The 23,818-nt window shown below is 44.5% G+C and overlaps 1 protein-coding gene across 1 annotated transcript in view; it reads right to left on the minus strand.

Annotated features, from left to right (window-relative positions):
* Positions 1-712: 712 nt before the first annotated feature.
* The window catches only part of LOC141050986 (oocyte zinc finger protein XlCOF7.1-like), a 28,876-nt gene continuing 5,770 nt past the window's right edge, over positions 713-23,818 (minus strand). Inside the window, exons 2-7 of the mRNA XM_073547756.1 lie at positions 23,207-23,360; positions 22,898-23,077; positions 22,691-22,814; positions 22,495-22,607; positions 22,233-22,311; positions 713-2,614 (exon numbers count right to left, since the gene is read on the minus strand). Coding sequence (XP_073403857.1) covers positions 1,692-2,614; positions 22,233-22,311; positions 22,495-22,607; positions 22,691-22,814; positions 22,898-23,077; positions 23,207-23,284 — 1,497 coding nt within the window. The 5' untranslated portion in view covers positions 23,285-23,360 and the 3' untranslated portion in view covers positions 713-1,691. The remainder of the gene's footprint in view (positions 2,615-22,232; positions 22,312-22,494; positions 22,608-22,690; positions 22,815-22,897; positions 23,078-23,206; positions 23,361-23,818) is intronic.

Genomic DNA, 23,818 nt, shown 5'->3' on the forward strand with positions numbered 1-23,818 from the left:
CTATCAGTCAGGAATTGGCCCAGAATTTGTCAAGGCGAATTGCCGAAGTCTGGAAAAATAATGGTCAACACTGTAAATATTGTATCTTTGCATATGTTTGATATATTTGTTAATAAACGTTTAGAAACTGAAATTTGTATAAATGTACTTCAATAACAATAAAAAATGCTGAAGTAGAAATTTTGTGAAAACCAAAATTTGTGTCAATCTAAACTTTTGGGACACAACTGTACAGCACAACAGTTTGTGGCTATTGTTGCAAAGAGTTGAGATGAGCTAATAAATTGCCAGGGCCCTGGTTTAGTGGCCAGGTCAGTTTTCAGTGCTTCCTGGATGAGAGCCATGAAAACTGCCTCTTACTTGTCAGAATATGTGGATCTTCTTTTAATTAGCCGGCCTGGATAACAAAAAGGAATCTAGGATACAGTGGGTAAAGGAGATGATTCTGGAAGTTTTATCTGGTGCCATTCTAATCAAACATATAAAAGACAGCTGCCTAAAGAAAACATTTCACAAATGTTCAAATCATAGTTCCCCGTTTAGAAATATAGGACAATGTGAGTGTATGGTCAAAGGAGCGCTAAGGACACAAGGACAAAACAAAGGTTTCTTTAGCCCACAATGTGTTTCGACGGCAGTCCGTCTTCATGATGAAGACGGACTGTCGTCGAAACGCGTTGTGGGCTAAAGAAACCTTTGTTTTGTCCTTGTGTCCTTAGCGCTCCTCTGACCGTACACTCACACTGTCCTAGCTTTTTATCCTCCATTGGAGGTTTACGGCTGGAGCTGCATTGGACCACCCCGTTTAATAATCCTCCTTCACCGCCTTCCCTGCTCTCCCTGGTGACCGCTACTTTTATTTGGCATCCATTTAGAAATATGACTTGCACTGCTATCTAGAGTTAATGTATGTGTGTTAAGGGTAGATACATTTTGCATGTTTATGATAAGATACATAATTATGAAAATAACTATCACGGTGCAAGAAATATTATACTTACCCTTAATAAAAAAATTAAAAAAAAAAAACTATCAGCTGGATGATAGTTCAGTCTGGCAAGCAGTGATGGCTTTGAGATGCTGTTTTCGCTAATCGTCTTCCTAAGTTTCCAGAGGCTCCACCATGTACACAGGTGCTGCTAAGGTCTTTTTGAATCTGATTCCTTCCAAAGAGATTATGTTTTTGTGCCACCGATGGCAGCCCAATTTTGACAATGGTATGACCAAAAGGTTAGTGGCAGGTTTCCACAAGAAGTGGAATTTTTTTACTGGATTGATGTCAGATAAACCAAGCTCTGCTGAAACTGGTGTCCTCACTAACTAGTACATCTTTTGATGACCTATGACTTTAATACAATGTTGAATTTATTTCTGGTCCTTTTAAAAGAAACAAGATAAAATAATGATTTTTGGTAAATCATTTACCACATACAGTACATTAAAATAGTTTTTTTTCCTGTGTATCTCCTTTGGTTTTTAACAAGACCTGATTTCTGTGAATATTTTCCATATTTAGAGCAAGAAAATGGAGGAAGTTTCTCCAGTGGGAGTTTTTTTAATTGCCGCCAAGACTTGATTTCTGAATATTTTTTTTACAGCAATCTGAAATTGGTTTCTTCAATTGATAAGTTCTTTGATGTGTAAGAAAAGAGAAGTGAATTTACACTAAAATGTTTCCCTCGTTCGAAAGATTAAAATGACTTTGCCCTTATGTGAATTTTCTGATGAGAAACAAAAGAAGATTTCAGTTTAAAACATTTCCCACAATCTGAACAGGAAAATTGCTTCTTCATATGAGTTTTTTGATGATTGACAAGATATGATTTCCAATTGAAAATTTTTCCACATTCAAGACATGAAAGGGGATTCTTCCCCGAGTGAATTTTTTGATGCTCGTCAAGATCAGATTTGTGGCCAAAACATTTCCCACACTCTGTACACGAAAATGGCTTCTCCTCTGTGTGATTTCTCTCATGTTTATTGAGACTTGATTTAACGGTAAAACATTTTCCACATTCCGAACATGAAAAAGGCTTCACCCCTGTGTGAATTCTCTGATGTCTGACAAGTTCTGCATTCTGGCGAAAGCATTTACCACATTCTGAACATAAAAATGGCTTCTCCCCTGTGTGACCTCTCTCATGTTTACCAAGATTTGATTTATCTGTAAAACATTTTCCACATTCCGAACATGAAAATGGCTTCTCCCCTGTATGAATTCTCTGATGTCTAGCAAGATCTGAATGCTGGTTAAAACATTTATTGCATTCTGAACATGGAAATGGCCTCTCCCCGGTGTGAATCCTCTCATGTTTCGCAAGATTTGATCTAATTGTAAAACTTCTTCCACATTCTGAACATGAAAATGGTCTTTCATCTTTGTACATTTTCTGATGTTCAACAGTGCTTTGGTGATTATTTTGTTTAACAGTAGCTAATGAATTAGTAGATAGGACTTGTTGAAAATGATCATATGACAAATCTTTGCTTTGAAGGGGTGAAGGTATAGCTGGAATGATTACATCAATTTCATGCACATCTTCTATCATATCACGATCATCTGTTATAAAATCTGAAGATATCAGATATCCTTCTGAACTTCTAGGACAATCTTCTGCCAAAAAAAAAACAATCTGGTATTACTTTTTTAAAATTCTATAACCAAGAAATTATAAATTTGTTACATAACATTTCTAAATTAAAGAGGTTGCCTACTACTTTTTCATTGATAACCTATCTTAAGAATAGGTAATCAATGTCTGTTCGGTCAGGGTTCGGCACTCCTGCCGATCAGCTGTTTTTAGTGCCAGAAGTACTCATTTGCTGGCCATCTTCTGATAGTACTCTGCAGCGAGCACTACACATTCACCACCTATTGATTTTAACCCATAACTCAGTTTTTGGATAATATCAAAACATTGCATATGAGATAATCTAATACTTTCTTAAGTATGAAATCCTTGACCGAGTATAGCTTGTTTGTGCTTCCCAGTATATGCCACAATGCAAGAAGAGTACCTATCAGGTGCTCAGGAAATCTGGGTGGCCTGTGTGCCCCAGTGCAGGCATTCGACTGCGGATTAGCCTGTGGTTTTGCCCTGCGGTTTCACACCTCTACTATGTTAAAGGTGTGAAACCGCTGCGGAATCCGCACAAAGAATTGACATGTTGCAGTTTGTAAACCGCAGCAAAACTGCGTGGAAAAAAACGCAGCGTGAGCACAGCGGATTTGAAATACCATAGGCTAACATGGTACTGTACCATGTCTGCAGAACTGCTGCGTTTCCGCAGGGCCAAAAACGCTGTGGAAACGCAGCAGAATCCGCAACGTGTGCACATAGCCTTAGGTTGCTAATGTTTCTGACAGAAGGCGTGGGCAAATACATTTTCACAAAGAGCCATATGAAAGACTGACTGTTGTGGAGGCGACCAAATCAGTCATACTTAATTCTGCAAATTATTATAGTTTTATGCTCATTTTTATCGCTTAATATTGAGCAGAATTAAGTCTACTGACTCACTGCTACTGCCAATACATGTGACAATACTTGTAGTAACTAAACAATAAATTACCGCTTTTTTTTTAAAAAGTTTATATAAAATAATACCGATTATGTAATTCAGTCTTTGCACATTTCGACATTGTATGATCTCGCAGCCCCATTGCACAGTACTAGATCTTCACAAAACTCCCCTGCACAATATGTTCCCACAAAGTCTTGCTACATAGAAAGATGTCCCTTCATAAAGTGTGATGTCGCCACATGGTCCCCTTACATAGTTTTAACGTACCCACACAGCCCTGTACATAGTATAATGTGGCTACACAGAACCATAGACGGTAGTTTGTCCCCACAAATGCTCTCTGCACAGTGTGATGTCTCCAAAGAGCCCCCTATGCAATGTCTTTCACATGACCCTCTGGCACAGTATTATGTCCCCATGCAGCCTCCTTGCTCAGTAGTATGTCACCACAAAGTCCCCTAGTAAAGTATTATATCGTCAGAGTTTACTAAAATGTACTGTCAAAAAAGGTCTCCTACTGGATTAACTGCACTAAGGTCCTAGTGATGGGCGAGCATACTCAGCACTGCTCGATACTTGATCTGACATTGGAGGGCTCGATTAAATATTCAACAGTGTCGGGTGGTGCTCGAGTGCTAACGTCCCCGTAATAAGCTGAATCATCTGAGCCGCTCGCTGAATGGAAGCCAGAAATTCTCCTGCTGGGTGTGAAAAATCTCCTCTATCAGCCTCTTTGTGAGCTGAAGAGCTCCAGCGAAGTGTTCTCGCTCTCGCCGTAAGAAGCTCATTTGAGTTTCCGGCCGCACTGAAACCAAGTATATCTAGTGGTCGAACTATCATCTATCTCTGTCTCTCTATTAGCGGTGATTGAGCAGTAAACTGTTCAAGTGCTCGGTACTGGAATCAAGCAAGTTGGACTCTCCAATCGGCTCGACTCGAGTACTGAGCATAAAGTAAGTCAACGGAGGACTCAAGCATATTTCAGGGAGACGTGTACTCGACGGCTGGGCAGGGGGACGATGAGAGAAGAGATAGATAGATTTCAAGATACAGTGGATTGGGAATGTATTCACCTCTACTGAATTTTTTTTACCCATCTTGTTACATTACAACCGATGTTTAAATACTTTTGTAATCCTATTTGTTGTGATGCATCAACACTAAATAATATAAGTTGATAAAGTACACAATATAGGCAAATATTAAATTTATGGGATAAAATAAATAAAAGTGGCCATGTGCATATGTATCCACCTCGTTTGCTTTGAAGCCACTAAGCATTTCTGGGGCAAGCAATTCCCTTCACTAGTCATATGCTTAGTGAAAGGAAGTCCACCTGTGTGCAATCTAAGTGTCACGTGGTCTGTCAGTATACACACCTTTTCTGAAAGGTCACAGAGGCTTCAACACCATTAAGAAAGAGGAACCACTAATCAAATAACACCATGAAGACCAAGGAGATCTCCAAACAAGTCAGGGACAAAGTTGTTAAGCGGTTGAGTTGGGTTATAAAAAAAAATATTATATATATATATATATATATATATATATATATATCCTCGGAGCACCATCAAATCCATTATAAACAAATGGAAATACCACGGCACCACATCAAACCTGTCAAGAGAGCTGCCCCCAAAACGCTTAGCTCTGGCAAGGAGGCCATTAATCAGAGAGTCAGCACAGAGACCAAAAGGTAACCCTGAATGAGCTGAAAAGTTCCAAAGTAGAGACTGGAATGTGTGTCCATACGACCACAATAAGCCATATGTGGCGCCCCTGAGGCTCAGTCGCCACAGAGGTACTGCACCTTCTCCTAAGGTGTAGTGCCCCACCATCCAGGTAAGGGGGGAACTCCTTTCCACGCTCCAACACTCGCACCCCAAACAACAGGGTAGCTCTGCACAACCACATTGCGGCTCAGTGCTTAGAGAGTAGCAGAGCACCTCTGGTGGTGCCCTGCTTGGAACACTGGATGTGCTGGGAGGTGGGTGGAGTTGAGATATATAAAAGAGGGGGAAAGTGAAGGATTACAGGGCAGTCTGACGGGGTTCAGTCTGACAGAAGGTGAGTGAGGAAGGAAGCCACTCGGGAAGAGTGGGGATCCCTGGAAGAAGGGATGGAGGAAGGAGTGCTGCAGCTGCCTCAGTGATCTGAGCGAGCTGGCATGGGAAAGGAACAGAAGGAGAAAAACATAGAACTGCAACCTAAGCTTCCATAAGAGAGAGAAGGCTCAGTATGGAACGAAGGAGTAGGAGAACAGAGAGGAGACGTGGGTTGGAAGAGGAACCCTGCCTATAGGTTCTCAGCGCAAGGCCGGGGCCCGGTCCCAGAGGTTGTATGGACACTTATGGTTCTGCAGCAGACACCGGTGGAGTAGTTGGCTGTAAATGCACTACTCCCAACTAAGACTTTGGGCACAACAGCAATTGAATAGAGAGCCAGGACTCCGGTGAAAGGAGTCCCCGAGAGAGGCTACAGCTGTCTGCCATACGAGTAGAATTGTTAGGAACATCCAGAGGAACTCCAGAGTACCATGGTACTGGAGACCTTCACAATTTAAGGCGCAATAGAGGAGTCGTTCAGGAAAGGTACATGTTGGCGGAGTGTTGGAGAGGAGCTTCTCATCTGGCCTGGAGGTTGGCTGAGTCTCTGACCCGGAGGACATGGCCCGGAGGCAGGCACCCTTGTGTACCGCAGACTGCGAGTAAAGCTTTGGAACTGCAGGCCTTGGTGTCCTCCATTCATTCTTGCGCCAACCCGCTCAGCACCACTACATCTGGGCACCATCCTTTACGCTTCCTGCGCCTTTCCACAACCATTATAACTACACTGCCCTGGGACACCAGCCTTGCCTGTGGAGGGCTATACCATCACTGCTGCACCATACCATTTGTTCCAGAGGATCTGTCTGCAGCGTCGACTTAACACCTCCATTGCCGAGCACCACAGGTGGCGTCACAAACTATTCCATTCCATTAACTACAACTACATTCCGCCATTGACTTGGGCGCCCAAGGCCACGGACCGGGTCACCGCTGCTGTGACACATTCCCCTGACACCGGCCTGGTACCGAGTACCCCACAGCCCTGGGAGGGCGACCCACATACACTACAGAGAGGTGGCCTTTATGAAAAAGAGTGGGCAAAAAAAAAAAGCCTTTACTTACACATAAAAAATTGTAAAGCTCATTTTGAGTTTTATAACAGACATGTGGGAGACTTCCCAAATGTATGGAGGAAGTGCTGTAGCCACATGACACCAAAATTGAACTTTTTGGCCACCAAGGTAAATGCTATATCTGTCATCAAACCAACACAGCTCACCACCATACTAATAGTGAAACAGGGTGGTGGCAGCATCATGCTGTGGGGTAGTTTTTTGGCAGTAGGAAAAATTGTCCGAGTCGAGGGGAAGATGGATGGTGTGAAATACAGGCGTATTTGTGAGAAAACCTGTTTCAGTCTGCCCGTGATTTGAGACTGGGAAGGAGGTTCACCCTTCAACAAGACAATGATACCAAGCATTTCGCTAAAGCAACACTCGAGAGGTTTAAGGGTAAACGTGTAAATGTTTTGGAGTTACCTAGTCAAAGTCCAGTCCTTAATCCAATTAAGAATCTGTGGTTGGACGTGACGATTACTGTTCACCAGAGGAAACCAACTAACTTTGATGGAGATGGAGCACTAGCTGGCCATGTGAGAGGACGCTCAGGAGAGAGCTCCCGCCGCCATTCAGCGATTAATCCTGTGCAGGTCTCGCTGCCTGCTCTAAATTAAGTGCTGACTGCCACCTGAAGGTCCCGGGAATGGAGAAGTGCCGGTCGGGCGGTCTGCAGAGGGAGAGATGACCAGACAGAGGCAGCAAGACGCGGGTGGAGGAGAGGCAGGAGCCATACAAGATGGCGCCGCGGCCAGGGAGGAAGCCGCAAAGGTTAACGCCACTTGTCTGCGGCGCATGGCGGCCGCTGCAAAGTTCCAGAAGTTCGCACGGATGGATGCTGTGGAGGAGGCAGAGATACCAGAAGGAGATGGATCGGATATGGAGGAGGAGGAAGTGACTTCTGAAGGAGAGACAGAGGTACAGAAGGGGGCAGGGGGGAGTAGTGTGGCTGTGGTGACAGAGGCACAGAATGAAGAGATACCGGGAAGGGAGCCGACCCTGAGGGATGTCTTTACATTGGTCTCCTCATGCAAGCAGACCCTAAATACCCTATCCATGCAGTTGCAGGAGGTAAAAGGTGAAATGGCTCACATAAATACCGCTCTGGTGAAGGTGGATAAGTGCATGGGTGCAGTAATGGAGAGGGTGAGCACTGCAGAAGACCATATAGTAAAGTTGCAGAAAGCGGAGAAAAAGTTTGATCAGGCACTGTCGGAACTGGCTGCAAAAAATGAGGACCTGGAAAACAGGTCCAGAAGGAATAACCTCCGTATAGTGGGTCTGCTGGAAAAAACAGAGGGGACAAATCTTACTGAGTTTATTGAACGTTGGCTGAGGGAGAAAATTGGAGCTGAGATGCTGACAAAAGTTTTTGCTGTTGAAAGAGCCCTCAGGGTCCCTCCACAACCCCCTGCCCTGGGTACTAACCCCCGTACTGTGCTTGCCAAAATACTGAACTACAGGGACAGAGACATTATTCTCAGGAGGGCCAGAGAAAAGGAGGATCTAACTGTCAACGGACAGAGGATTGCCATCTATCCGGATTATTCTGCTGTGGTCCAAAAACAGAGAATGAAATTTACTGGGGTCAAGAGACGTTTGAGGGAGCTGGGGGTGCAGTACTCCATGCTGTTCCCTGCGAGGCTGCGGGTAGTAGCCTTTGAAAAAGTCCAGTTTTTTCTTACACCAGAGGACGCTACACAGTGGAACGACATTAATGCTAAAAAATTACAAGCCAATGGGGACTGAGCATCTGTGTTAGTTTGGGTGTGAGTTGTTTTTCATGTCTGGAATGGGAGAACTGAGTCTCCTAGATACATGCTCCCTGTTGGCACTCTTTTCAGATTTTGAAATGTTCGATCTGTCTAATTACAGGTTCTTTTTGAAGTTGTTTTAATACACAGTGTGGGAGGAGATGGAGATTTGAATTGGAGTGCTGCGGTGACGCACTGTAATTTCTCTTCACTGTGGAATGTTCTGGAAGTTTTGCACCAATGAAAAGAGTTGAGTTTTCAGTGGTGGCGGGAGGGGAAAGTCGAACACAAGAGAGTGTGTGTATTGGGCAGAGGAGCCCCGCTCTCGAGGAGAGGAATATACTATAGTTTTTTTTTTTGGGGGGGGGTTTGGGGGGGAGAGTTTGGACAGCTGGTATTGGAAGCAGTAGACATTTCAAGGAAGGATGAGTGGTGTGATGGGAGACCGTGTTAAGATATTGAGCTGGAATGTAAGAGGCCTAGCAGACAGAACAAGGCAAGCGGCTGTTTTGCAGCATGCTCGAGAACAGAGAGCCTCTATGATATGCCTGCTTGAGACACATCTAGGGCGTGAGAGGATTGATGTCTTACGTCGGAACTGAATACAAAAAGCGTATCACTCTACCTACTCCACCTACTCAAGCGGAGTGTCGGTACTGGTCTCGGCGGGGGTACGTTATGAGGAAGTTGGGGTGCATGTGGATGTGGATGGACAATATGTAGTAGTGATGTGTAAAATGTTTGAGATGTTGATGTATGTGGCAGCTATGTACATTCCGCCTCCATGTTCCTGCAGGAAAATTAGGGAAGTGCTGGAGTTGACTGGACAGTGGGGAACGTTGCCAGTGTTAAGTATTGGTGACCTTAATAATATATGTGATGACTTTTGGGACAAAAATAAGAACGCGAGGAATAGGTCTGAGAGTAATACTACTGCGTTCGGTACATGTCAGAGAAATTGGTATGATTGATTTATGGAGGGTGCGGCATGTAGGGGATATTCTTGTTGCTCACCTGCCCATGAGGCCCTGTCTAGAATCGATATGGCTCTTGGTAATGGTTTGTTGGACGCAATGGTGGGGGAAGTGAGGTACTTGCCGAGGATTTTCTCGGACCATAGTCCAATTGAGGTGGAGTTGCGGCCGACGGGGTCACAGGCGGCGCGCAGGGGAGAGTGGAAAATACACCCTAATTGGCTATATAGTGTGGATCTGGAGGGGGAGGTAGTGGAGTTCTTCGAGCTAAATGATGGAAGTACTGATACAACAGCACATGTGAAAAAGACTTGGGTATACTAATAGATCACAGACTGAATATGAGTCAACAGTGTGATGCAGCAGCAAAAAAGGCAAATGCAATTCTAGGATGTATTAACAGAAGCATACAGTCTAGATCACGTGAAGTCATTATTTCCCTCTACTCCTCTTTGGTCAGACCTCATCTGGAATATTGTGTCCAGTTTTGGGCACCACATTTTAAAAAAGACATCAACAAACTGGAGCAAGTTCAGAAAAGAGCGACCAGAATGGTGACCGGTCTGCAAACCCTGTCTTATGAGGAAAGGTTGCAGGATTTGGGAATGTTTAGTTTGCAAAAGAGAAGACTGAGAGGAGACTTAATAGCTGTCTACAAATATCTAAAGCGCTGTCACATTGTAGAAGGATCAACTTTATTCTCATTTGCACAAGGAAAGACTAGAAGCAATGGGATGAAACTGAATGGGAGGAGACACAGATTAGATATTAGAAAAAACTTTTTGACAGTTAGAGTGATCACTGAGTGGAACAAGCTGCCACGAGAAGTGGTGAGTTCTCCTTCAATGGAAGTCTTCAAACAGAGGCTGGACAGACATCTGACTGGGATGATTTAGCGAATCCTGCTTTGAGCAGGGGGTTGGACCAGATGGCCCAGGAGGTCCCTTCCAACTCTACGATTCTATGATTCTATGATCAACTATATGGGAGGCTATGAAAGCGTATCTGAGAGGTCTACTGTTTAGGGATATTAGTAGGTGCAAACGGCTGGCAAAACAGGTGGAGAGGGCCGTGGAGGAGCAGAGGACGAGATGATTACGCTTGGCACCCCAGAGGCAGGGAAACGGTTAAAAGAAGCCCAGGGAAATATGGATTGGATTCTATTGGCAAAGGCGGAGAGGAAAAGGGGGTTTCGGCAGCTGGCTTATTACCAGGAGGGGGAGACAGTGGGCCACATGTTGTCGCTGGTGGCGTCTGCCCAGAGGAGTACCTCACATGTGCACTTGCTGATCTCGGGAAATGGCACGAAGGTGTCGGAGACCTCTGATATCTTAGGGGCCTTTACGGACTTTTATACAGATTTATACTCCTCTTGGGTGGGGGCATCAGCGGGAGAAACGGGAACATTTTTACAGGGACTTGAGTTACCTAGACTGGGACAGGATGATCGGGAATGTATGGAGGCACCTATCATAGATGAGGAAATAAGTCGGGCACTAGTGTCTATGTCCAAAGGGAAAGCATCGGGGGTAGACGGGTTACCAGTCGAAATTTATAAAGGAATGAAAGAGGTGATGGTGTCCAGATTAAGATTGGTCTTAGAAGACGCTAAGAGTAGAGGGTCTTTGCCAGCATCCATGAGAGAAGCAATAATTGTGGTAATTCCAAAGGAAGATAAGGATCCACGTTTGTCTGAATCATACTGCCCAATTTCTCTGCTCACAACAGATGTGAAGCTCCTGGCCAGGGTGTTGGCAGACCGGTTGTCGGGTGTAATTTCTGAGTTGATACATCCGGATCAGTCTGGCTTTATGCTGGACAGGTCCACAGCCATTAACCTGAGAAGGCTTTTTATGAATGTGCTGCTGCAGGCCGACAACTGTGGTCAGAGGGTTATCGCATCGTTAGATGCCCATAAGGCGTTTGATAGTGTGGAGTGGGGATATTTCTGGCAGGTATTGCACTGTATAGGCTTTGGGCCGCAATTCATATCTTGGGTTTAATTGCTGTACGCTCAACCAGTGGCTAGAATTAGAGTGAATGGGGAATTATCACACACCATAAAGCTACATAGAGGGACGAGGCAGGGGTGTACACTCTCTCCTGCTCTGGCTGTGGAACCACTGGCCGCAAGGATCCGACAGTCTGCTGAGGTCTCGGGGTTCAAATATGGGGCCATTGAGGAAAAGATAGCGCTCTATGCGGACGATATATTATTGTTCTTGTGTGATCCCCGCTCTTCCCTGGACGTGCCATTCGAATCATTGAGAAATTTGGGTATTTGTCGGGGGTTGGTGATAAACTGGAATAAATCAATTCTGTTTAGGGTGGATAACACAGGAGAGGAGGGGGGAGATGCAGTAGTTGGGGGTAGACTTAAGGTTGTAGACCAATTTAAATATCTTGGGATACGGATTTCTCTCCCGGTTACGGACTACCTGCATGGGAACCTGGACCCTACTCTGGGGATTCTTAGGGCGAAGGTTGGGGCCTGGAACAAATTACATTTGTCGGTGGTGGGCCGAGTTAACATTATTAAAATGATTCTGATGGCTAAGGTGCTGTATGTCCTGCATAACTCTCCTATTTGGATAACCCGTGAGAGGTTTAAGCAAATAAGATTAATTTAAGATTCTTTATTTCGAAGCTTGGTATGGGGGAAACAGTATCCTCGTATTAAGTTAGAGACATGAGGATACTGTTTCCCCCATACCAAGCTTCGAAACGGCCTAAGGATAGGGGGGGTTGGCTTTGCCTAATCCAGAAATATATTTTCTTGCGGCTCAGTGCCAGCACCTTAGAGGTTGGACGCACGAGGGGACTTCTAACGTAATACAGCGTCTTATTGAAGGGGTCACGAGAAGGTGTCCTGTTGTACAGAGCTTGGAGGACGGTTCCCTGGGCGTACTTGGGAAGACTTACCCAACATTATTTTTGATTTATAAACTGTGGGAACGGGTTAAACAAATTCGTGGGGTCACCGGCCTAACAAGGTTTTCTCCACTATGGTATAATAATAATTTACCGGGGTTTATGGCACTGGGAAATTTACCGGAATGGCAGGCAAAGGGGATACGCTATGTTTTCCAGATATTGGACCAGCGAGAGCGGAAACCCTTTTCTCAGCTGCAGGCGGAGTTTGGTCTTAGGGCCGCTGGGGTGTTTCAATATGCAAGAATGAAACATGCACATAGGGCTCAGAACAGGGCTGACCATCTCAATATCCAGGGAGACTTGGTGTTGGAGTATGTTTGCGGAGATGGTTCTGCAAGGGAGGTCATCTCCTCCTTAGAGATTTGTTGCATACCCATCTGCTGAGATTTCCCATCAATGCGAGGAATATTTGGGAAAGAGAGTTGAGCTGCTTGGAGGATGAAATATGGTAGTCTGTTTTCGAATGGATACCGAAACTGTTTTTGAGTGAACCATACAGGCTGCTCCAGCTTTTTATTCTGCATAGAGTGTATAATGTAGATCTCCGGAGGTTTTGTATAAGGCTGGTCTGCGATCTACCTCTGAATGTCCCCAATGTAAAAGTAAGAACGCTGGAATGTTTCATATGATGTGGACGTGTCCTAGGCTGTCTGGTTTTTGAGTGGTGGTTATAAGTCGGATAGAAGGGGCTTATAGATGCACGATCCCGAGGGAGCCAGTGGTTTGTCTGTTGGGATATGGGGAGGAGATAAATGTGGAAAATTCTTTCAAGTTGGCAATTGCCAGGCTGTTATATATGGCTAGGAAGGGGATAGTGATGGAACTGGATTAGGGAGGAGCCACCTTCGAGAAGAGAATACCTTAATTATGTAAAGCATGTCACTAAGCAGGAGAAGGGAGTCTACAAGAAGAGGGGAAAATTGGTGATGTATGATAAACTATGGATGCCATGGCTGGAGTTGGGGTGAGCTGAAAGTATGAGTTATGGTCTTTTGGATATACGCGTATGGAATGCGCATCCATACTACTCTCCTAGATGATGTATGTTTTGAATATATATAATGGTACAGATCATGCTGATAAGATATCGTAAGCTGTCCGGGCGAGGAGGGAGGGGCTGTTTTGTTATATGGGATTTGTTTGTTAAAACAGAAAATGTTTCTCTCACTGTAATTATCATATTGATGTAAATTTCTTAATAAAAATCTATTTGAGTTAAAAAAAAATTGATGGAGATGGAGCAATTTTGCCTTGAAGATTGGGCAAAAACCTCAGCGGCAAGATGTGGAAAGCTCATAGAGATTTATCCACAGCGATCTTCAGCTTTAATTGCCGCAAAAAGAAGCTCCACAAAGTACTGACTTTAGGGGGTTAAATAGTAGGTATGAGTGAACCTGAACTCTAAAGTTCTAGGCTGTTACCGGATACCTAGTGTCCGGTACAGAACCCTGAACACAGACTAAACAGGATGTCCAGTTTTTCTGTTTGGGTTCGGATGCCTAATAAAGTTTGCACAAAGGTTGCAGCACAGCCAATCAACAAACTTTTAGGCTGTAGGCACTTCTAGAGTCATCACAACCATGCCAAGTATTGGCATGGTTGTGATTGGCCAGTGAGCACGTGACCCAGCCTGTTTAAATGCTGGATCACGAGTGCCGCCGCCATTCTGCTCGGTTCAGTGTAGGGACAGGATGCAGCTGGAGTGAGGGACAGTGTTAGGTTGCACACTCTGAAAACAAGCAGCTGTGTGTACTCTTTACGTGTCTCAGTGGGAGAACTGTACCTTTAATCCGCTCTGTGTACTCTGCAACCCTGCCTGTGGAAGTACTGTGCCTTTAAGCCGGTGTGTGAACTCTGCAACCCCTCCTGTGGGAGTACTGTGCCAAAAAGCTGCTGTCTGTACTCTGCACCTATATCTGTGGGAATAATGTGCCATACAGCTGCTATGTGCCCTCTGCAACAACGCCTGTGGGAGTAATATTCCAAAAAGCCTATGTGTACTCGGCAGCCATGTTTGTACGAGTAGGGTGCCTAAAAAATTTATCTACTCTAGGCATGCTACTGTGAACACTGTTGTGCCTCCTCCTCCTCCAAAACAATCCCCTGGCTGGACAATTGTGTACCTGGCCACTGTTTGTACAGGAACCCATGACATGTGTGGACGCCTAACATGATAATAGTGTGAATATTCCGTTTCTCCTCCCACTCTTATGCCACCACCTCATCCATCATTGCATGGCGCTTTTTTTTGACTAGGAGGCATACAAGTAGGATAGTAACACTAATGATTCAGTTATCAGCTCTGGCCATGTTTGTGCAGTACTTGAAACAGCGCAATGTGGAACACGCGTTCCGTATGGAGGCCCAATAGTTGGTAGTGAAGTGGTGTTGTTAAGCAGAGCGACTCACCGTGCTGCAGTTCAAGCTCCAGAGTCGCCTGCTGCTGCTTGCACACTCTCTCCAGCATGTGCAAGGTGGAGTTCAACCTTGTTGACATGTCGCATATGAGGTGGGGAGCAGGAAGGCATAACGTGAGCAGTAGACAAGTGAGCAGTAGCAGGGTGAGAATGTCAAAAGTACGCACAGACGGCCCGAGGAAGCTGAGTAGGAGAAGAAAACATGGACAGAGAAAAGGCTAGAAGCCGGCACAGTGCGTAATAGCAGCCATCTTAATGACTAGAAGCCGGCCTTGGCACTTTTGCACCCTGCTCCGTTGTTTGCGGTGCAGCTGGGGCAGCGTGACCACCACCTTTTACTCCGAAGTGCCCTCGTCACTCAGATGGCCTTAACTCCATGTGGGGTCTAGGACCTCATCATCCCCCATCATATTATCACACCTCTCTAGTCTGTACGTAACTATGCTGCCTTACTAATCCACTTCTGTCCTCACTACTCCTCTGCAAATCCCTTCATTGTCTCCCAATTCCACAACGTATCCACTTCAAGCTACTAAGGGTCCCGTTATACATAGCGACGCTCCAGCGATCCTGAGAACGATACAACCTGGTAAGGATCGCTGGAGCGTCGCTACATGATCGCTAGTAAGCTGTCAAACCCGCAGATCTATTCAGCGACGCAGCAACGATACAGCGATCCTCGGCGGTCGTTGGGACCTTGTCACACAGCAGCTATTCTGACGATACAGACCTCGATACACGTGCTTCAACAAGGTCGCTCGTCGCTTTTACAGCGTCAATCACAGTGAGCATCGCTGGCCAGCGGGACACCAACGATCAAAAAATGGACCAGGACATACGAGCACGATCAGCGAGATTGCAGCAAGGGCCCGGTCGCCGCTGCGTGTCACACGTAGCGAGATCGCTGGCGAGGTCGCTGTTGCGTCACAAAACCTATGACGTATCGGCGATCTCGCTAACGATCTCGTTTTGTCAGACAGGGCTTTAACACTGACTTTCAAAGCCATCTATAATCTCTCTCCCCCATATATCTTTGAACTAATCTCCTAATATCTCCCACCACGTAATCTCTAGTCCTCCTAAGACAGTCTTCTCTTTTTCAGAATCATACAATCGCCAGCAAGACTTCTGAGTATCCTCAATCTTGTAGTCCAACAAATCAGATTATTCCCTACATTTGGAACTTTCAAGCAAAAAAAAAAAAATAATATTAATAATAATTCTCCACAAGATGTGCTATCCAGTGCTCGCCCCGTCCTCCTTGCCGGACTACATACAGCAGAAACCTGCAGCAGTTGGCACCTATGTTTCATCATCATCTTTATTTATTTTACTCATTTATATAGCGCCATTAATTCCACAGCTTTACAGACATTATTGGCACTGTCCCCGATAGGGAATGTAGATTGTGAGCCCTATCAGCATGTCTTTGGAATGTGGGAGGAAACTGGAGTACCCGGAGGAAACCCATGCAAACATGGGGAGAACATACAAACTCCTTGCAGATGTTGTCCTTGGTGGGAGTTGAACCCAGGACCCAGCGCTGCAAGGCTGCAGTGCTATCCACTGAGCCACTTTGCTGCCCCATCACCATACTGCCCACAGAGATGTGCTGCGGTTGTCCGCTGACCATTTTCACTACCCCTCCCACTTACTCATACGCCAAAAGAACAAATGGTTGGGAATTAGTGCAATCAATCTCTTCCAGTTGTAGGCCAGGGCCAGGTGGATAGTCCACGGAACCACAGCCACCGAAGTCATCAAAAAGCAAAAGTGACTGCTGCATGACTTGGGGCTCAGACTTCTTGCCTGATTTGCAAGGAGTTGAAGTGGAAGACAGATGCCCACGGGCCACAGGTGCAAAATTGATGCAAAAGAGCATAAATGATCGCTCTCCAAAGTAGGCACAGTCCAAAGGCGGTCAGCATACCAGCCGCATTATAGATTGTAGACACCCGCGATCAGCGTGGTGTGAGTCTGGCAGGACCTGCGATGATAATCCAGATCACGTGATGCACGCAGTCACGTGATATCTGATGATGAGAGTTCTGCTTGAGCCAAAATTCCAACTAGTTTCGGAATAGCACGGATTCCTTCCTCAGGGAAAGTCCACTCACAGCGGTGAATCAACTGCTTAAAAGTCTGTTCACATTAGTGAACCACATGGCGCTTCCCACTGCACTCCTATTCAGAGGTAATAGTCACAGTGGGGGTATGTGCAAGTTACAATTATAGCACTTCATGTTTCCCCCAGTGTGTTTTTGGTTTTATTTATGTCTGCATAGGTATATGGTAGGTGTTTTTAATTAACTATTAGAACGTAATACCGACCATGTTCTTAGTCACTAGAGCCTAACCCGGACACTTGATTTTGCATTTTAGTTTTAAAACCTATGTTTTGTTCTCCCTTTTTTGTACTTTGATCCATCAGTATTCAGTCTCTTCCAGCATTTAATGCTTATGAGTTTATTGTCTTGATCCTACGGGTAACTATATATACAGTCATGGCCAAAAGTATTGACACCCCTGCAATTCTGTCAGATAATACTCAGTTTCTTCCTGAAAATGATTGCAAACACAAATTCTTTGGTATTATTATCTTCATTTAATTTGTCTTAAATGAAAAAACACAAAAAGAATTGTCCTAAAGCCAAATTGGATATAATTCCACACCAAACATAACAAAGAGGGTGGACAAAAGTATTGGCACTGTTCGAAAAATCATGTGATGCTTCTCTAATTTGTGTAATTAACAGCACCTGTAACTTACCTGTGGCACCTAACAGGTGTTGGCAATAACTAAATCACACTTGCAGCCAGTTGACATGGATTAAAGTTGACTCAACCTCTGTCCTGTGTCCTTGTGTGTACCACATTGAGCATGGAGAAAAGAAAGAAGACCAAAGAACTGTCTGAGGACTTGAGAAACCAAATTGTGAGGAAGCATGAGCAATATCAAGGCTACAAGTCCATCTCCAAAGGCCTGAATGTTCCTGTGTCTACCGTGCGCAGTGTCATCAAGAAGTTTAAAGCCCATGGCACTGTGGCTAACCTCCCTAGATGTGGACGGAAAAGAAAAATTGACAAGAGATTTCAATGCAATATTGTGCGGATGTTGGATAAAGAACCTCCACTAACATCCAAACAAGTTCAAGCTGCCCTGCAGTCCGAGGGTACAACGGTGTCAACCCATACTATCCGTCGGCATCTGAATGAAAAGGGACTGTATGGTAGGAGACCCAGGAAGACTCCACTTCTTACCCCGAGACATAAAAAAGCCAGGCTGGAGTTTGCCAAAACTTACCTGAAAAAGCCTAAAACATTTTGGAAGAAAGTTCTCTGGTCAGATGAGACAAAAGTAGAGCTTTTAGGGCAAAAGCATGAAGATAGAGTTTACAGGAGAAAAAAGAGGCATTCAAAGAAAAGTACACGGTCCCTACAGTCAAACATGGTGGAGGTTCCCTGATGTTTTGGGGTTGCTTTGCTGCCTCTAGCACTGGACTGCTTGACCGTGTGCTTGGCATTATGAAGTCAGAAGACTACCAACAAATTTTGCAGCATAATATAGGGCCCAGTGTGAGAAAGCTGGGTCTACCTCAGAGGTCATGGGTCTTCCGGCAGGACAATAACCCAAAACACACTTCAAAAAACACTAGAAAATGGTTTGAGAGAAAGCACTGGAGACTTCTAAGGTGGCCAGCAATGAGTCCAGACCTGAATCCCATAGAACACCTGTGGAGAGATCTAAAAATGGCAGTTTGGAGAAGGCACCCTTCAAATATCAGGGACCTGGAGTAGTTTGCCAAAGAGGAATGGTCTAAAATTCCAGCAGAGCATTGTAAGAAACTCATTGATGGTTACCGGAAGCAGTTGGTCGCAGTTATTTTGGCTAAAGGTTGTGCAACCAAGTATTAGGCTGAGGGTGCCAATACTTTTGTCCGGCCCATTTTTGGAGTTTTGTGTGAAATGATCAATGTTTTGCTTTTTGCTTCATTCTCTTTTGTGTTTTTTTAATTTAAGACAAATTAAATGAAGATAATAATACCAAAGAATTTGTGTTTGCAATCATTTTCAGGAAGAAACTGAATATTATCTGACAGAATTGCAGGGGTGTCAATACTTTTGGCCATGACTGTATGTATATCTATATTTTTATTTTCTATTGATTCACAGCGCGAGTATCATTTACTTTTAACTCTAGTTCACTCATCCCTAGCGAATAGGTATGCACACTGAAGTTTTCAGTTATTTTGTCCTCCTATTTGCTTCACAATAAAAAGAAAAACAAATGTCTACAGTTGTAGGCATGTTCTGTACATGAACTGAGGCAAACCCTCAAAAAAAGACAAAAAAAACAAAAAACAGTGAAATTCCAGGTTATGAGGTTGCAAAGCATGGAAATTGCCAAGGGGATGAATACTTTCGCAAGACAATGTAGGTAGATAAATATACCTGACTTCAGTGTGGCGTATGACTCAGATGATTCAAGTGAGTATCTTAAGGCAAGCGAGTACATGTCCCCAAAGCTATTCAACTTAAAAAAAAAAGTTCGGCTGACAGAAGAGGACCTGCACTCCCAGCAGGAAAATTCCTGGTTTCAGTGTGGCGCGTCTCTCTCTCCTACCCGGGCGTTGAATATACAGTGGGTGCGGTAAGTATTCAGACCACTTTAAATTTTTCACTCTTTGTTTCATTGCAACCATTTGGTAAATTCAAAAAAGTTCAATTTTTTCTCATTAATGTACACTCTACACCCCATTTCAACTGAACAACAGAAATGTAGAAATTTTTGAAAATTTATTAAAAAGGAAAAACTGAAATATCACATGTTCATAAGTATTCAGACCCTTTGCTCAGTATTGCGTAGAAGCACCCTTTTGAGCTAGTACAGCCATGAGTCTTCTTGGGAATGATGCAACAAGTTTTTCCCACCTGGATTTGGGGATCCTCTGCCATTCTTCCTTGCAGATCCTCTCCAGTTCTGTCAGTTTGGATGGTGAACAGCCATTTTCAGGTCTCTCCAGAGATGCTCAATTGGGTTTAGGTCAGGGCTCTGGCGGGGCCAGTCAAGAATGGTCACAGAGTTGTTCTGAAGCCACTCCTTTGTTATTTTAGCTGTGTGCTTAGGGTCATTGTCTTGTTGGAAGGTGAACCTTTGGCCAAGTCTGAGGTCCAGATCACTCTGGAAGAGGTTTTCAGCCAGGATATCTCTGTACTTGGCCGCATTCATGTTTCCTTCAATTACAACCAGTCGTCCTGTCCCTGCAGCTGAAAAACAACCTCATAGCATGATGCTGCCACCACCATATTTCACTATTGGGATTGTATTGGACAGGTGATGAGCAGTGCCTGGGTTTCTCCACACATACTGCTTAGAACTTTTTGGTGATAATTCTAATCTTCGTCTCATCAGACCAGAGAATCTTATTTCATAGTCTGGGAGTCCTTCATGTGTTTTTTGAACAAACTCTATGGGGGCTTTCATATATCTTGCACTGAAGAGAGGCTTCAGTCGGGTCACTCTGCCATAAAGGCCTGACTGGTGAAGGGCTGCAGCGATAGTTGACTTTGTGGAACTTTCTCCCACCTCCCTACTGCATCTGTGGAGCTCAGCCACAGTGATCTTGGGGTTCTTCTTTATCTCTCTCACCAAGGCTCTTCTCCCACGATTGCTCAGTTTGACTGGATGACCAGGTCTAGGAAGACTTCTGGTGGTCCCAAACCTCTTTCATTTAAGGATTATGGAGGCCACTGTGCTCTTAGGAACCTTGAGTACTGCAAAAATTCTTTTGTAACCTTGGCCAGATTCTGTTCCTTGCCACAATTCTGTCTCTGAGCTCCTTGGCCAGTTCCTTTGATCTCATGATTCTCATTTGGTCTGACATGCACTGTTAGGTCTTATATAGACAGGTGTGTGCCTTTACAAATCAAGTCCTATCAGTTTAATTAAACACAGCTGGACTCCAATGAAGGAGTAGAACCATCTCAAGGAGGATCACAAGGAAATGGACAGCATGTGACTTAAATATGAGTGTCTGAGCAAAGGGTCTGAATGCTTATGACCATGTGATATTTCAGTTTTTCTTTTTTAATAAATATGCAAAAACTGCTTTTTTCAGTCAAGATGGGGTGCAGAGTGTACATTAATGAGAAAAAAAATGAACTTTTTTGAATTTACCAAATGGCTGCAATGAAACAAAGAGTGAAAAATTTAAAGGGGTCTGAATACATTCCATACCCACTGTAGGTCTCCAGGAAAAATGCTCGAGTCCTTCATTGACTTACATTATACTCGGTGCTTGAGTAGAACAAATACAAGAGTCCGATCTGCTCGAATCAAGTACTGAGCACTCGAACAATTTACTGCTTGATCTTCACTAGTTAGTTCCCTTAGGGAACTTGAATCTGTCATTGTCGGCCTCTTGCAGCTGCTCGGTGTTCGAGTGTACCGGCTACTTAAGGCAATGAATATTCACTGCGTTCCACTCCCATATACATGGAATGCAATGAATATTCCTTCCCTTTAGTCTCGGCACACGTGAAAGCCCGGCAGCTGCAGGAACCCGGCGACTGCGGCTGACACTGTGCTCGCTAAAGTACAATGAATACTCACTGCGCTCCAGTCACACAGTCCGGGCGTGCACAGCAGTGAGCATTCCGGCAGCTGTCCTTGGTGGCTTGTAAGCAGCGCATGACATCACCGCCATTCGCTGCTTACAAGCATAAAGCAGCTACTGGCACCGGAGCAGGACGCGCAGGGAAAGCAAGTTTTTTTTCTCTTCTTCTGCTGGGGGCCATGCATACCAGGATGGGGAAGTGGGTCAATCATACTAGGATAAGGATGGAGTCGCTGCATACCAGGATAGGGATTGGGGCCATGCACAACAGGATAGGGATTGGGGCCAAGCACACCAGTATAGGGATTGGGGCCATGCACACCAGGAAGGAGATGGTGGCACTGCATACCAGGATAAGGATGGGTCCCAATCATACCAGGATAAGAATGGGGCTATGCATACCAGGACAGAGATGGGGGCCCTGCATATCAGGATATAGATAAGAGAGCCATGCATACCAGGATGGGGGATATTAAGTATAGAATTGACCACATTTTTTCCAAAGTCCAAAAATTACAGTAAATGACTATACGCCACATGTCGTTAAGGGGTTAAAAGTGGAATGTCAAACCATTTTTAATTATTTTTCATATATTACACCATCAAAAAATATTAAATATTAAAAAAATGATACATTCCCTTTCATCATTCAGTTCTTTTGTTCTCCAGAAAAAAAAGCTGCTTCCAGATGTCTCGGCCTAGCCAAACATTCATGTGTAAAGGTAGATCAGAAGTTGACCGAACAAGTATTCATCTGACATCTATCATTTGTGTAAATAACGTCGATTATATAATACCAGTTTTTAGAAAAATGAGACTATTCACTGCACTAAATGGTTACAACTCACCTGTGCGGTTATCTGTAGGAATTTCCTCTTTACCCCTCTCATATGTCTCTGTAGTATTAATATGGGGCTGATCTTTACCCTGAAAGAAATGTTGTAAAAGTCACAGACAGATGGAGAAGTCACACCTATGATCAGCTCTAATCATGCCATCTCCACCGTTCTCATTACACAAGTATAAAATATATAATACTAGTGGATAAAACAAGACTGAACACAAGACCTTCACAGCCATCTACACATCATAGGATAGATCTCATGATACCTTCTCTCCATCTACCTGATGATCCTGAGGAACATCGGGATCTTCTTGGTTACAGTCCTGTGGCAGAAGAGGACGGGGACATATCTCTGGTGTTGTCCTCTCACTAGACAGAACTGGAGGAAACACATACAGGGACTGAATTCATTCTTTACATACAGATAATTATAGGCCGTGTGTATTTAGTCCTGTCTATTACCTGGTGATGTGAGGGGCTGGGGAACCTCCATCATGGCGTCCTTGTACTGATCTTTGTGTCCATCTAAATACTCCCACTCCTCCATGGAGAAATAGACGGTGACATCCTGATCCCTTATCGGAACCTGACACATACAATGATACCGTCATCCCACCGATCCCTTCATATCGTTACTGTATAATGTCCCAGCATTCCCAGCAGTGTCACCTCTCCAGTTAGCAGCTCAATCATCTTGTAGGTGAGTTCTAGGATCTTCTGGTCATTGATGTCCTCATGTATCAGGGGGTGAGGTGGAGGCCCCTTGATTGGGCTCAGGGGTCTTCCCCATCCCTCAGACACAGGGGCCTGACAGCGCTCACTAGAAGTCTTCTTCACTACTGTGTAATCCTGGTTATGGAGAGACACATTAATAAATCTCATTACAGACATTTCCAGAGTCCTCACCTCTCCAGTTCTGTCCATCCGTTATTCCCATAGATAAGAATGATGTAATGTGACGTCATCAGAATCTCTCACCTCTCCAGTAAGCCGGAAGAGGATCTCTAGGGTGAGGTGTAATATCCTCTCCATCATCTTGTCCCTGTTTGTATCCATCCTTGTAGGGTCACTCAGGAGAATTCTCTTATATAGATGATCTCTACTGACTGAGAGGATCCGATATTGTAGGGACCTGAATGGGGAGAAGATGACGATGTAACATCATAAAGATCCCATGTAAAAAATCTCAGGAGCTGTTACCGGCTTCACATGATCACTACATCCAGTCATGGCCCCGTCCTGTCCCCGGTATAACACACAGTCCCATCATAGTCACACACAGAGATTTATCACAGAATATCTCCAATCCAGCACCAAAAACACAGAACAAATCTAATAATAGGAAAAATCTAAAATATCTAAACCTTTATTAAATATTTTATAAAAATATGATACAAAGTTATAAAGTGCCGGAAACATCCACAGAGATTGTGACGGAGGAAACCGGAAATATCAGTAACAGATAATTGTCACGCCACGCTCACCCGGGGCGGGGACTCCGCGCCCGACGTCACCACTTCCAGTGCCGCGGCCGCTCCGAGGGTCCCATCAGGTGTGCACGCGCACCTCGCATGCTTGATCCTGTGGCGG

Source organism: Dendrobates tinctorius, unplaced genomic scaffold (genome assembly GCF_039654945.1).
Source record: "Dendrobates tinctorius isolate UK_male_01 unplaced genomic scaffold, ASM3965494v1 ptg000155l, whole genome shotgun sequence".
NCBI lineage: Eukaryota > Metazoa > Chordata > Amphibia > Anura > Dendrobatidae > Dendrobates > Dendrobates tinctorius.